At 51.0% G+C, this 15,673-nt stretch overlaps 1 protein-coding gene across 21 annotated transcripts in view; it reads left to right on the forward strand.

Annotated features, from left to right (window-relative positions):
- Nucleotides 1-15,673, forward strand: part of FLYWCH1 (FLYWCH-type zinc finger 1) — a 53,527-nt gene that overhangs the window by 16,264 nt on the left and 21,590 nt on the right. For 7 of the 21 annotated variants that reach the window (XM_074028646.1, XM_005591003.4, XM_005591008.4 and 4 more), the window contains exons 3-4: nt 11,893-12,315; nt 12,724-13,206. In XM_074028646.1, coding sequence (XP_073884747.1) covers nt 11,991-12,315; nt 12,724-13,206 — 808 coding nt within the window. In that variant the 5' untranslated portion in view covers nt 11,893-11,990. Of the gene's footprint in view, nt 1-5,869; nt 6,121-10,796; nt 10,891-11,892; nt 12,316-12,723; nt 13,207-15,673 lie in introns of all 21 variants that reach the window. The other 14 variants (XM_074028647.1, XM_005591007.4, XM_074028651.1 and 11 more) reach the window with 5 other exon arrangements.

The following is a 15,673-nucleotide window of genomic DNA, read 5'->3' on the forward strand; positions in this document are numbered from 1 at the left end:
GTGTGGTCTCGGCTCATTGCAACCTCTGCCCCCTGGGTTCAAGCGATTCCCCTGCCTCAGCCTCCGGAGTAGCTGGGACCACGGGCACCCGCCACCACGCCCAGCTAATTTTTGTATTTTTAGTAGAGACGGGGTCTCACCATGTTGGCCTGGGATGGTCTCGATCTCTTGACCTCGTGATCCACCCACCTCAGCCTCCCGAAGTGCTGGGATTACAGGCGTGAGCCACCGCGCCCGGCCTAGTTTTTGTTTCTTGAGTTGGGGTCTTGTGATGTCGCCTAGGTTGGCTTCAAACTCCTGGGCTCAAGCCATTTTCCTGCGGCAACGTCCCAAGTAGCTGGGACTACAGATACGCGCCACCATGCCCAGTTCTAAGTAATACTTTTTGTAAATATAACATTTTGGAAATCGTCTTATTTTTTTTCCAACTTGGAAAAATTTCCAAATTCGTGTTTGAAATCATTGCCACCCGTGTGACTTTACCAAGGCAATAGGAACATTTCCGGAGCAACACCACCATCTTGTGGCCATGTCGAGTATTGCTGCTGAGGATTTAAACTGGCGCTTTCTCATTAAGGGTGGTCCTGCCTCATGCAATGGTCTTTTAGAAAGATTCCAGGTGGCCTCGGGTGGGGGCTTCCTACGCTCGAGAGGGATACAGTAGCAGACATGATTGAACGCTGTGTGTGCTACAGAAAAGGAAGTGTGTTAAAGGCATTAATTCAACAATGGAAGTAGTTGTGCATTTGAGTGGCAGGATTGGGGTAATTTAGTATTATAGTCTTAACATTCTGAAATGGTTTCTATATATTTTTAGAATATGATACTAGATCTTAGAAAATTTCACAACATATAATGCATGCCACCCCTTCTTTGATGAGTAAAGCAAACCCAAGAACAAGAAGCTTCTGCTGTTCAGTAGAGCGCCTGTAATCCCAGCATTTTGAGAGGCAGGTAGGTAACTAGAGGCCAGGAGTTCGAGACCAGCCTGGCCAAAATGGTGAAACCCCGTCTCTACTAAAAATACACAACAAAATTTAGCCACGCGTGGTTGCGGGTGCCTATAATCCCAGCTACTCAGGAGGCTGAGGCCTAAGAATCGCTTGACCCCAGAAGGCGGAGGTTGCAGTGAGCTAAGATGGCACCACTGCACTCCAGCCTGGGTGACAGACTCTGTCTGGAAAAAAAAAAAAAAAAAACAGAAAAACTTTTTCACCAAGAGACCCTTGGAATGTGAGTCATTCTGACCGTTGTTTTTTGTGTTTCCTTTGTTGTTGTTGTTGTTTGAGATGGAGTTTTGCCCTGTTGCCCAGGCTGGAGTGCAATGGCGCGATCTCCTGCCTCAGCCTCCCGAGTAGCTGGGGTTACAGGCATGCGCCACGATGCCCAGCTAATTTTGTATTTTTAGTGGAGACCAGGTTTCTCCGTGTTGGTCAGGCTGGTCTCGAACTCCCGACCTCAGGTGATCTGCCCGCCTCGGCCTCCCAAAATGCTGGGATTACAGGCGTGAGCCACTGCGCTCAGCCGCTCTAACTCTTATATATGTGTATATATGTATTCCTTTGTTTTAATTTGTTTTTCCTTTTTTTTTGGAGACAGAATCTCGCTTTGCCTCCCGGGCTGGAGTACAGTGGTGTGGTCTCCACTCACTGCAGCCTCTGCCCCCTGGGTTCAAGCGATTCTTTTGCCTCAGCCTCCCGAGTAGCTGGGACCACGGGCACCCGCCACCTCGCCCAGCTAATTTTTGTATTTTTAGTAGAGACGGGGTTTCACCATGTTGGCCTGGGATGGTCTCGATCTCTTGACCTCGTGATCCGCCCACCTCGGCCTCCCGAAGTGCTGGGATTACAGGCGTGAGCCACCGCGCCCGGCCTAGTTTTTGTTTCTTGAGATGGGGTCTTGAGATGTCGCCTAGGTTGGCTTCAAACTCCTGGGCTCAAGCCATTTTCCTGAGGCAACGTCCCAAGTAGCTGGGACTACAGATACGCACCACCATGCCCAGTTCTAAGTAATACTTTTTGTAAACACAACATTTTGGAAATCCTCTTGAATTTTTTTTTCCAACTTGGAAAAATTTCCAAATTCTTGTTTGAAAACTGCCACCCGTGTGACTTTACCAAGGCAATAGGAACATTTCAGGAGCAACACCACCATCTTGTGGCCATGTCGAGTATTGCTGCTGAGGATTTAAATTGGCGCTTTCTCATTAAGGGTGGTCCTGCCTCATGCAATGGTCTTTTAGAAAGATTCCAGGTGGCCTCGGGTGGGGGCTTCCTACTCTCGAGAGGGATGCAGTAGCAGACATGATTGAACGCTGTGTGTGCTACAGAAAAGGAAGTGTGTTAAAGGCATTAATTCAACAATGGAAGTAGTTGTGCATTTGAGTGGCAGGATTGGGGTAATTTAGTATTATAGTCTTAACATTCTGAAATGGTTTCTATATATTTTTAGAATATGATATTAGATCTTAGAAAATTTCACAACATATAATGCATGCCACCCCTTCTTTGATGAGTAAAGCAAACCCAAGAACAAGAAGCTTCTGCTGTTCAGTAGAGCGCCTGTAATCCCAGCATTTTGAGAGGCAGGTAGGTAACTAGAGGCCAGGAGTTCGAGACCAGCCTGGCCAAAATGGTGAAACCCCGTCTCTACTAAAAATACACAACAAAATTTAGCCACGCGTGGTTGCGGGTGCCTATAATCCCAGCTACTCAGGAGGCTGAGGCCTAAAAATCGCTTGACCCCAGGAGGCGGAGGTTGCAGTGAGCTAAGATGGCACCACTGCACTCCAGCCTGGGTGACAGACTCTGTCTGAAAAAAAAACAGAAAAACTTTTTCACCAAGAGACCCTTGGGATGTGAGTCATTCCGACCATTGTTTTTTTGTTTGCTTTGTTGTTGTTGTTTGAGATGGAGTTTTGCCCTTGTTGCCTGGAGTGCAATGGTGCGATCTCCTGCCTCAGCCTCCCGAGTAACTGGGGTTACAGGCATGCGCCACGACGCCCAGCTAATTTTGTATTTTTAGTGGAGACCAGCTTTCTCCGTGTTGGTCAGGCTGGACTCAAACTCCTGACCTCAGGTGATCTGCCCACCTTCGCCTCCGAAAGTGCTAGGATTACAGGTGTGAGTCACCATGCCTGGCCCTGTTTTTTGTTTTTTTTTGGTTTTTTTTTTTGAGACGGCTTCTCTCTCTGGCCCAGGCTGGAGTGCAGTGGCGCCATCTCGGCTCACTGCAACCTCCACCTCCTGGGTTCAAGCAATTCTTTTGTCTCAGCCTTCCGAGTAGCTGGGACTATAGGCACCTGCCACCATGCCCAGCTAATATTTGTATTTTTAGTAGATATGGGGTTTCGCCATATTGGCTGAGCTGGTCTCGAACTCTTGACCTCATGATCCATGTGCCTCGGCCTCCCGAAGTGCTGGGATTACAGGCGTGAGGCACCGTGCCCAGCCAGGGATTGCTTTTCAGTAACCTTTTTGAGGTATAACTTACATACCATACAATTTCTCCATCTAAAGTCTACAATTCACTGCTTTTAATATATTCAGAAAGTTGTACAAGCATCACTACCATCAGTGTTAGGACTTTTTTTTTAGACAGAGTCTCGCTGTGTCTCCCAGGCTGGAGTACAGTGACGCGATCTCGGCTCACTGCAAGCTCCACCTCCTGGGTTCAGGCCATTGTCCTGCCTCAGCCTCCGGAGTAGCTGGGACTACAGGCACCTGCCACCACGCCCAGCTAATTTTTTGTATTTTTAGAGAGACGGGGTTTCAACCGTGTTAGCCAGGATGGTCTCGATCTCCTGACCTGGTGATCTGCCTGCCTCAGCCTCCCAAGGTGCTGGGATTACAGGCATGAGCCATCGTGCCCAGCTAATTTTAAGACATTTTTATCACCCTAGAAAGGAACCCCAGACCCCTCAGCCATCACTCCCAATCTCTCGGTCCCTCCCAGCCCTAGGCATCTATCCGTCAGCTTTCTGTCTCCATAGATTGGCCCATTCTAGACACTTCATGTCAGTTGAATCGTGTGACACTGGATCTTTGTGACTGGCTGCGTGTAACGTGTATCAGAACATCATTTCTTTTTAATTTGCTGAGTAATATCCCACTGTTTGAATAGACCCACATTTTGGGTTGTGTCGCCTCACACAGAGGACTCTCTTCCCTGAAGGCCAGCCCCAGGCTGGAGCAGGTGTGTGTGAGGGAGATTGTGACTGGTGGAATGACCAAGCTGGTCCCACCTGCACGGTGGCTTCAGAGGAGCATGATGTCAGTAGAGCTGGGGGCAGCCCGAAGGCGGCCGAGGTGAGAAGGAAGTGGCGTGCTGCACGTTTGGGTGGCTGAGGGAGGGAGGAGTTTTTGTCAGATCTCCTGTGTCCTAAAAAAAATAACCTAAGTACCTTGACAAGCCCAGTGGAAGTAAAAGAGCAGACGAACAATAGCTCTGGAGACAGGGAAGCAAAACAGGGAGGGGTGCATCGGGGAGCTGGTAGACACCCTTCTAAAGCCAGAGGGAGGACGGATGCTCCCTTTCCCTGGACAGGGAAGAGGATGAGAAGAGCTTATAAAGGCATCCATCCTGTGCTTGGGAGGCTGAGCTGGGAGGATCGCTTGAGCCCAGGAGTTCAAGACCAACCTGGAAACATAGCAAGACCTTGTTGCTACCAAAATTTTTTTTTAATTTAAATTAAAAAACCAGGCTGGGCAACATGATAAAACCCCATCTCTACAAAGAGTACAAAAATTAGCCAGGCATGGTAGTGTGTGCCTGTAGTCCCAGCTACTCTGGATGCGGAGGTGGGAAGATGGTTTGAACCTGGGAGGCAGAGGCTGCAGTGATCGCGCTACCACACTCCAGTTTGGGCCATAGTGAAATCCTGCCACTAAAATAAAAAGCAAAAGGTGTCCATTCTGGCTGGGCACAATGGTTCACACCTGTAATCCCAGCACTTTGGGAGGCCAAGGTGGGCAGATCGTGAGGTCAGAAGTTCGAGACCAGACTGGCCAATATGGGGAAACCCCATCTCTACTAAAAAATACAAAAATTAGCTGGACGTGGTGGCACGCGTCTGTAGTCCCAGCTACTCAGGAGGCTGAGGCAGGAGAATCACTTGAACCCGGGAGGCAGAGGTTGCAGTGAACTGAGATCGTGCCACTGCACTCCTGCCTGGGCGACTGGGCGACAGAGTTCAAAAAAAAAAAAAATCCATCCTAAATGGGTAAATTTTGAATCAGATAAAAATCATATGATTCTGAATCATAGAGGGATAACTTTAGTTACTAGAAAATCTACCTTGTATGGAGAACCTTGTTCACTGATAATGTTAGGGAAATGGGGTGTTTTGCGTATAGTTTGTTACAGATGGCTCGTGTGTGTGTGTGGTAAAATATACATGATGTAAAATTTACCATATTGGTCATTCATGTAAATTGCATCCTGCAACCCTTGGTCTTTGTGAGCAGCTGCTCTCACTGAGCTCGATGTTGAAGTGTTCAGGTCAGTGGTGTACATTCATTGTGCAGCCGTCACCACTGTTCATCTCCAGAACCTTTTCATCTTCCCCAACTTCTGCTCTGTCCTCGTGAAACATTCACTCCTCATTCCCCGGCCCCTGGCACCCCCATTCTATTTTCTGTCCCCATGAGTTTGACCGCGATGGGGACCTCATACAAGTGGAATCGGACAGTGTTTGTCCCCTTGTGGCTGGCATGTCATATGTTGCAGTTTTTTTTTTTTTAATGGTGAAAAGATATACATATATTTAGAATTAACTGGCTAGACTCAGTTTAGATGATCTCAGTTTTGTTGGCAACACCCAAAGCAACGTAATCAGGAGCCAGTTGAACACATGCCTTCTCTCCATCAGGCCGAATCGGGGTGTTGACTGTGGCCACATCCATATCCCAGAGCTGCTTCACAGCCTGTGTGATCTGGCGCTTGTGAACTTGAACATCCACAGTGCACACAGTGTGTTGTTGTCTTCTGTTTTCTTCGTGGCGGACTCGGTGGTCAGTGGAAAATTGATGATCGCAGAGTGGTCAAGCTTGTTTCTCCCGGGGGCTCTTCCGAGGATATCTGGGCTGCCTCTGGAGTCGCAGCGTCTTGGGCTGCCAGAAGGTGGGTGATCTTTTTTTTGGTGGCTGTGGACACCTTTCAACCCTGCCTTCTTGGTCTCTAAAGCCTTCGCTTTGACTTTGGGTTTACGAGGGGCAGAGCTTCCTTCTTTGCTTTCGGCGCCATCTTGTGAAAAGGCTGCTTTATTTTTATTTTTATTTTTGAGCTGGAGTCTCGCTCTGTTGCCCAGCCTGGAGTGCAAGGGTGTGATCTCTGCTCACTGCAACCTCCGCCTTCTGGTTCAAGCGATTCTCGTGCCTCAGCCTCTCGAGTAGCTGGGATTAGAGGTGCCTGCCACCACGCCTGGCTCATTTTTGTATTTTTAGTAGAGACGGGCTTCTCTATGTTGGCCAGGCTGGTCTGGAACTTCTGACCTCAGGTGATCTGCCCGCCTCGGTCTCCCAAAGTGCTGGGATTACAGGGGCAAGCCACCACGCCTGGCCAGTGGAGATGTTTTAAAATGCATAATTCTCCTTTGCTGTCCCTTCTACTTCATATTTTTGTTTCCTTCGTTACTAGCCCTTTATATGCACCCATCTGGGGGATGTGGCATTTGTGTAGCGTAGCATGGCATTCGAGCTCACAAATGGTTTTATGTCAGATATTTCATAACCGTTTGTATTATTCCATCTATCAAAAAGCCAGAATTGGCCGGGTGTAGTGGCTCACATCTGTAACCCCTGCACTTTGGGAGGCTGAGGCGGGTGGATCACTTGAGGTCATGAGTTTGAGACCAGCATGGCCAACATGGTGAAACCCCATATCTACCAAAAAATACAAAAGTTAGCCAGGCATGTTGGCAGGCAACTGTAATCACAGCTACTTGGGAGTCTGAGGCAGCAGAATAGCTTGAAACCCAGGAGGTGGAGGTTGCAGTGAGCTGAGATGGTGCCACTGCACTTAGCCTGGGCAACAGAGCGAGACCCTGTCTCAAAAAAGTAAAAAGCCGGAACCCACTAGAGTCACTTACTTGCCAAGCGTATCCGCTATTGTTGTGTAGCATACGACGCATGATCTTACTGGCTTAAAATAATAGGAGTTCCCCGGTGATCAGGTTCTGTGGGGTCCCCCGGTTCCTTCGTGTCTGCAGGCAGTTAATAGACTGCTGGGCTGGAGGGTACAAGGTGGTCTCCCCGAATGTGGTGGTGCCCTGCACGTGGCCTCTCCTACAGCTGCCTTCCCTGCAGACTCAGGGCCCTGGCCCGTGAAGTGTGGGAATGTGGACCCTGCGCTCCTGCCACACTGTTGGTCAGGCAAGCCGCCCCAGGCCAGTCAAGGTTCAGGCAGGTGGAGACAAAACCCGGTTGCCAAGGGGCCTGTGGACTTTAATGGGCGGAGTGGTGCTGGGTCAGGATCTACCACCCAAGAGCTTAAAAGGGCAAGAGTGGGAAGGGGTCTTCAACCTTCCACAAGCCGATGGCCAGGGCCTTTTCTTGTATTGGAACTTTTTCCAGATGTGTTGAAGCACATGGGTCTTGGAAGCCCTGTAAACAGAAGTGGGAAGTGTTCGCCCGAGGGATTGGCCCTCCTGGTACCTGTGATTTCCTGGGGACGGAGCCTTAATGGAGTTAAGGAGCCACTCTCCTCTATGTTGTCCCTGGAACCGACCAGGCCTTCCAGAGCGGAATGTGGGGCCCCAGGCCAGGGAACTTTGGAGCAAAGTGGGAGACCCGTGGGAATTGGAACTGTAACATGTGAGGTGGGGGTGAGGACGCTAAAAATGTCAGGGGACTGCAGTCTCAATTCGAGGCTGAGGTGGGAAAGACCCCACCATCTGCCCACACTCGGTTGCCCCAAAGAGCCCACCCCACACCATGACTGCCCCTGACTGCCCCCAGGCTCCCACCCTAGCCCTGCCCGGTTCCTCATTATCTGCCCGTTCTGCCTCTCCAGGCACCCATGGTGACTTAGGGGTTCAGTTAGAGCCTCTGCAGAAAATCTAATTATGCTCATTCAAACAATAGAACAATTCCTCATTATCTGCCCGTTCTGCCTCTCCAGGCACCCATGGTGACTTAGGGGTTCAGTTAGAGCCTCTGCAGAAAATCTAATTATGCTCATTCAAACAATAGAACAATTCTGCCCATGGTTTCCAGAACAAATTTAGATCTAAAAGATTGGGGGAAAAATTGGCAAAGAATTAAAACAAGCAAATAGGAAAGGTAAAATAACCCCACTTATAGTATGGAATGATTGGGCCATTATTAAAGCAGCTTTAGAACTGCTTCAAACAGGAGAAGACAGCATTTCAGTTTCTGATGCGCCTGAAAGCTGTGTAATAGATTGTGAAGAAGAGGCAGGGACAGAATTCGAGAAAGGAATGGAAAGTTCACATTGTAAATATGCAGCAGAGTGTAATGGCTCGTGAACGCAAAATGTTGACTTAAACAAGTAAGAGTGATTTGCCTCAGGGCCTGGGAAAAAATTCATGGAACCAGGAACCACCTGCCTATCTTTTAATTCAATTAGACAAGGCTCTAAAGAGCCCTACCCTGGCAAGATTGCAAGATACCGCTCAAAAATCTACTACAGATGATAACGCCCAAAAGGCCATTGTAGAATTAATGGCCTATGAAGATACAAATCCAGAATGTCAATTGGCTATAAAGCCATGTTGACTACAATCAACTACAGGAGGTAATATATCCTGAATCATCAAAATTGGGGGGAAAGCTCCAGAATCACTGGGGCCATCAGGGTCTAAACCACGATGGCCAACTCTTCCTCCCGCGGTTCAGATACCTGTAACATTACAACCTTAAATGCAGGTTAGACAAGTCCAAACCCCAAGAGAAAATCAAGTAGAAAAGGATAGAGTCTCTGTGTCAGCAGAGCCAATCCAGACACGGTATCCACAGTGTCAGCCAGTAGAAAATAAAACCCAACCGTGGCTCGCTTATGAATACTGGCAACCAGCCGAGCCTCAGTTTTGGCCGCCTCCAGAGGTTCAATACAGATCTCAAGCGGTGTGTCCCACGCCAAATAGCACGGCATCATCCAAGCAACCCACGGCAGTGGTGGTTTGTCCATCAGCACCACAGGGCGCGGCACTGTATCCTCAGCCGTCCACTATGAGACTTAATCCACCAGCACCACCTAGTGGACACGGTAGCACACTGCATGCGGTCTTTGATGAAGTTAGAAAACGGAGGTCTTGAGGCATGGCAGTTCCTGGTAGTTTTACAATGGGTACTGGCCGGGGAAGGGGCTCCAGCAGGAGCACCTGCGGTGGCTAATGCTAGATATGAACCTTTCACCATGAAAATGTTAAAAGACATGAAGGAAGGAGTTAAACAATATAGACCCAACTCCCTTTATATGAGAGATGAGATTCCAGTGCTCAGCAGGAGTTGATGTAATTACAGAGTAAGTGAAGGCTTGTAATAGGACTGGAGGAGCCATGCATAAGGCTATGCTAATGGCTCAAGCAATGACTGGAGTCATTTTAGGAGAACAAGTTAGAACATTTAGGGGAAAATGTTATAATTGTTGCCAAATTGGTCATCTAAAAAAGAATTGCCCAGCTAGCTCAGTAGAGTATGCGACTCTTAATTTCAGGGTCATGGGTTTGTGCCCCACATTGGGTGCCAGGTGAAGGAGGCCTGCCCCTCCACACCTGTGGGTATTTCTCATCAGGTGGAGATGAGAGACTGAGAAAAGAAATAAGACACAGAGACAAAGCATAGAGAAAGAACAATGGGCCCAGGAGATGGGCACTCAACGTGCGAGGACCCACACTGGCGGTGGTCTCCGAGTTCCCTCAGTATTTATGGATCACTATTTTTACTATCTTGGTGAGGGGAGTGTGGCAGGGCAACAAGATGATGGTGGGGAGAAGGTCAGCAGGAAAACATGTGAGCAAAGGAATCTGTATCATGAATAAGTTCAAGGAAAGGTACTGTGTCTGGATGTGCACGTAGGCCAGATTTATGTTTTGCTTTACATGAACATCCCAGTGTAGCAAAGAGTAACAGCAGTATTACAGCCAGTGTATCTCGCTTCCAGCCACTGGGCGATTTTCTCCTATATCAGAATAGAATGAATGGTCGGCTTTACACCGAGATATTCCATTCCCAGGGATGAGCAGGAGACAGAAACGTTCCTTTTATCTCAACTGCAGAGAAGTCTCCCTCTCACTATTCCTCCTCAGCACAGACCCTTCACAGGTGTTGGGCTGGGGGAATGTAAGGTCTTTCCTTTCCCACGAGGCCACATCTCAGGCTGTCTCAGTGCGGGGAAACCTTGGACGATACCTAGGCTTTCTTGGGCAGAGGTCCCTGCGGCTTTCCACAAAGCATTGTGTCCCTGGTTAATCAAGAATGGAGAATGGTGATGACTTTTACCAGGCACGCTGCCTGCAAACATATTGTTAACAAGGCATATCCTGCACAGCCCTAAATCCCTTAAACCTTGATTCAATACACCACATGTTTCTGTGAGCACAGGGTTGGGGTTAAAGTTACAGATTAATGGCATCTAAAAGCAGAACAATTTTTCTTAGTACAGATCAAAATGGAGTTTCTTATGTCTTCCTTTTCTACATAGACACAGTAACAATCTGATCCCTCTTTTCCCCACACAAAAAGCCCCACCCCACACTGTGACTGCCACTGACTGCCCCCAGGACCCCCCTCCAGCCCTGCCCGGTTCCCCATTATCTGCCCTTTCTGCCTCTCCAGACTGGAACCCGTGGTGACCTGGGGATTCTCCAGACACCACCGCAGCCCCGTCCCCGACCAGCCGAGGCAGCAACTGCAACAGCTCGGGCACAAGGTGGCTGCCACATTGGGGCCCTGGTATCTCCCGAAGCAGGGGTGGCCTGGGGCCTCCAGGACAGGATAGGGACTGGGTCTGCCCGAGCCCAGAAAGGGCTTTTTGCCTCCCAGGCCAAGGTGCAGCACTGTCCTCTGGAAGGGCTCTGTGTGCGAGGCCCACACTCCGGAGACAGGTGCCCGGTGTCCTGGTGAAGCGCGTGGTTTCCAAAAAGGTCCTAGCAAGTCCTTGGGCATCCGAGCAGAAACGGGTCTCAGCTTTCCGCCTCCCACAGTTGTCTGTGCCTCACTGTCGTCATCTATAACTGGGTCAGTAAGAATGTCCTGGGCCGAGTGCGGTGGCTCAAGCCTGTAATCCCAGCACTTTGGGAGGTTGAGGTGGGCAGATCACGAGGTCAGGAGATCGAGACTATGCTGGCTAACGCGGTGAAACCCCATCTCTACTAAAAATACAAAAAAATTAGCCGGGCAAGGTGGCGGGCGCCTGTAGTCCCAGCTACTTGGGAGGCTGAGGCAGGAGAATGGAGTGAACCTGGGAGGCGGAGCTTGCAGTGAGCCGAGATCCAGCCACTGCACTCCAGCCTGGGCGACAGAGAGAGACTCCGTCTCAAAAAAAAAAAAAAAAAAAAAAAAGAATGTCCTGCCGTCATAATGTAGGGGCTGGAGAGGGTACTGGAAATGCAGGTGGAAACCCTTCTTCTATGCTCAGAACGTGGGAGGCCCATCGGTAGTGGCTGGGCTCTTAGTCCATTAGTCACTCTGATGGCCCCTTGTGGAGACTGTTTACTGTGCACATTTTCCAGATGGGGTTAGATGGGGGTGACATATCCAAGGCTGCCAGGAGAGGAACTGGCAGAACAGAAGCCTAGTTCCATCAGGGCCCCCGCCAGCCTTGGCTCCAGCGAGCAGTGAGGCAGCCCCATCTGCCCACCTCCCTCCCAGAGTGGTGTCTAGAGCCCCCCAAGGGCTTCCTCCACTGACGGGATTTTGCTTCCTTCCTTAGGACGGAACCGCTGAACTCCAGGTTGCTTGCCTGGGAGTAGGAGAAATCCACCTGCTGGGGGCTGAGCGTGGCCTGAGGGACAGGCCGTGGGTCCCGGGATGCCCCTGCCTGAGCCCAGCGAGCAGGAGGGTGAGAGTGTGAAGGCTGGCCAGGAGCCATCCCCCGAGCCAGGCACAGAAGTCGTCCCGGCAGCCCCCAGGAAGCCCAGAAAGTTCTCCAAACTGGTCCTGCTCACAGCCTCCAACCAAGATGAGGATGGGGTGGGCTCCAAGCCCCAGGAAGTGCACTGCGTCCTTTCCCTGGAGATGGCTGGCCCTGCCACCCTCGCCAGTACCTTGGAGATCCTGCCAGTCGAGGAGCAGGGAAGGGTGGCCCAGCCAGCCCTGCAGATGCCTGAACAGAAGTGCAGCAAGCTGGACACAGGTGAGGTGTGGCCTGCTGCCCCTGCCCAGCCACCCTGTGGGTTCCAGTGCTCACAGCAGGCCCTGCACACCCCACTTCTAGCACAGTGTCTTGTCCTTGCTCCCAGCTGAGCCTCCTGGTCTCTGATCCTGAGCCTGTCCCAGGCTGGTGTGAAGATCACAGTCAGGTACCAGGGCCTCCTGGAGCTCATGGGAGTTGCAGTGATGTGCAGAATTCCTTCAGCTCCCTAAAAACATCCACTACCACCCCCAAAATAAAAACCAGCCCTGAGAGTCTGGGCTTCTTGCTTGGGAGCAGGAGAAGGCACCCGCCACACTCAGAACCCCCACGTCCTCCCTGGCTCTCCTCTGTGCCTGCGACCTGGAGCTTGGCTTTAGGTTGGCTAACCCCGCCCTCCCCTTCCCCCAGCAGCCCCTCAGTCCCTGGAGTTCCTGAGGACACCATTCGGGGGCCGCCTCCTGGTGCTGGAGTCCTTCCTGTACAAGCAGGAGAAGGCTGTGGGGGACAAGGTGTACTGGAAGTGCCGCCAGCATGCTGAGCTGGGCTGCCGGGGCCGGGCCATCACCCGAGGCCTGCGGGCCACAGTGATGCGGGGCCACTGCCATGTGCCCGATGAGCAAGGCCTGGAGGCCCGGCGCCAGAGAGAGAAGCTGCCCAGCCTGGCCCTGCCAGAGGGCTTGGGAGAGCCCCAGGATCCTGAGGGCCCTGGAGGCCCAGTGGAGGAGCCACTGGAGGGGGTGGGCCCGTGGCAGTGTCCTGAGGAGCCAGAGCCAGAGCCAGAGCCCACTCCTGGGCTGGTGCTGAGCAAGCCAGCCCCGGAGGAGGATGAGGGACCCCGAGCCCTGTCACTGCTGAGCCTGCCGCCCAAGAAGCGTTCGATCCTGGGGCTGGGTGAGTACAGTCCACCCCCCTGCCATGTCCACTTGGGGCAGGGGACCCAAGGGCCCTTCCTGAGCCCAAATAGAAATGTGGGGTCCCACGGGGTCTTTTAAAATGTACTCGAAGCTAAAATGACTTTTAAAAATATAAATGTGGCCGGGCGCAGTGGCTCATGCCTGTAATCCCAGAACTTTGGGAGGCCAAGGTGGACAGATCATGAGGTCAGGAGTTCGAGACCAGCCTGATCAACATGGTGAAACCCCGTCTCTACTAAAAATACAAAACTTAGTGGGGTGTGGTGGTGGATGCCTGTAATCCCAGCTACTCGGGAGGCTGAGGCAGGAGACTTACTTGAACCCAGGAGGCAGAGGTTGCGGTGAGCCCAGATAGCTCCACTGCATTCCAGCCTGGGTGACAGAGCGAGACTTCATCCTTAAAAAAAAAAAAAAAAAAGGCCGGGCGCGGTGGCTCAAGCCTGTAATCCTAGCACTTTGGGAGGCCGAGACGGGTGGATCACGAGGTCAGGAGATCGAGACCATCCTGGCGAACACCGTGAAACCCCGTCTCTACTAAAAAATACAAAAAACTAGCCGGGCGAGGTGGCGGGCGCCTGTAGTCCCAGCTACTCGGGAGGCTGAGGCAGGAGAATGGCGTAAACCTGGGAGGCGGAGCTTGCAGTGAGCTGAGATCCGGCCACTGCACTCCAGCCCGGGCTACAGAGCGAGACTCCGCCTCAAAAAAAAAAAAAAAAAAAAATTATGTATGTATATAAAAATGTGACTGGGTGCAGTGGCTCACACCTGTAATCTCAGCACTTTGGGAGGCCCAGGCAGGTGGATCACCTGAGGTCAGGAATTCGAGACCAGGCTGACCAACATGGTCCAACATGACCACCTCTACTAAAAATAAAAAATTAGCCAGGCGTGGTGGCAGATGCCTGTAATCCCAGCTATTCGGGATGCTGAGGCAAGAGAATCGGTTGGACCCGGGAGGCAGAGGTTGCAGTGAGCCAAGATTGTGCCACTGCACTCCAGACTGGGCGACAGAGCAAGACTCTGTCTCAGAAAAAAAAAAGAAAAAATAGATATATGTAAATGTGGGCTGGGCACAGTGGTCATGCCTATAATCCTAGCACTTTGGGAAGCTGGGGGCAGGAGGATCTCTTGAGCCCAGGAGTTCAAGACCAGCCTGGCCAATACAGTGAGACCCCATATGTACAAAAAATCAGCCAGCTGTCGTGGTGCGCCTGTGGTCCCAGCCACTTGTGAGACTGAGGTGGGAGGATCACTTAAGCCAGGGAGATTGAGGCTGCAGTGAGCCAGAATCACACCACTGCCCTCCAGCCTGGACAAGAGAGTGAGACCCTGTCTCAAAAACAAATCAGAATTTTATCTGGTTCTCGGGCGATTCTGGTGTCCATTAAGTTCAGGAAAAACACCTAGGCCGGGTGCGGTGGCTCACGCCTGTAATCCCAGCACTTTGGGAGGCTGAGGCGGATGAATCATGAGGTCAAGAGATCAAGACCAGCCTGGCTAACATATTGAAACCCCATCTCTACTAAACATACAAAAAATTAGCTGGGCGAGGCTGGGCGCAGTGGCTCACGCCTATAATCCCAGCACTTTGGGAGGCTGAGGTGGGCATATCACGAGGTCAGGAGATTGAGACCATCCTGGGTAACACGGTGAAACCCCGTCCCTACTAAAAAATAAAAAACTAAAAAATCAGCCGGGCGTGGTGGTGGGCACCTGTAGTCCCAGCTACTCAGGAGGCTGAGACAGGAAAATGGCATGAACCTGGGAGGCAGAGCTTGCAGTGAGCCGAGATCGTGCCACTGCACTCCAGCCTGGGGGACAGAGTGAGACTCCATCTCAAAAAAAAAGAAAAAAAGAAATTAACTGGGCATGGTGGCGGGCGCCTGTAATCCCAGTTAGTCGGGAGGCCAAGGCAGACGAATCGCTTGAACCCGGGAGGCAGAGGTTACAGTGAGCCAAGATCACGCCACTGTACTCCAGCCTAGGTGGTGGGGCGAGACTCTGTCTCAAAAAAAAAAAAAAGTCTGGTGGGAGAGTCTTGGGTTTTGGGTCATAGGTTCGAATTCCAGCCCCACCTGATGGTAGCTCTGTAGCCTTAGAAAATTGACCTCATTTCTGGAGTTTCAGGAGTTTTATCTTAAGCTGGCTGTGATAACCTAGATTGCTGTGTAAATTGCACATTTGGGGCTTAGCAAGTTGCAAATGGGAGTTCTGGCTGTTTTATTACCAGTAACTAGGAGATGGGCTTGGGTTCAAGGAGGCTAGCTGCCTCCTGACACAGCTTTAAGGATCTGAGGTGGCCCCTGCCCTGGGCACCTGGGGCGGGAAGGGAAGGGCAGGGAACAGGGAGACTTATTTTTCACTGTGATCTTTTGGAACCATTTGACTGTATTATAACTTGTGTGTTTTATTCAAAAATGGGTAGATTATGTAAACAAACCCTA

Source organism: Macaca fascicularis, chromosome 20, assembly GCF_037993035.2.
Source record: "Macaca fascicularis isolate 582-1 chromosome 20, T2T-MFA8v1.1".
In the NCBI taxonomy this organism is placed as follows: Eukaryota; Metazoa; Chordata; class Mammalia; order Primates; family Cercopithecidae; genus Macaca; species Macaca fascicularis.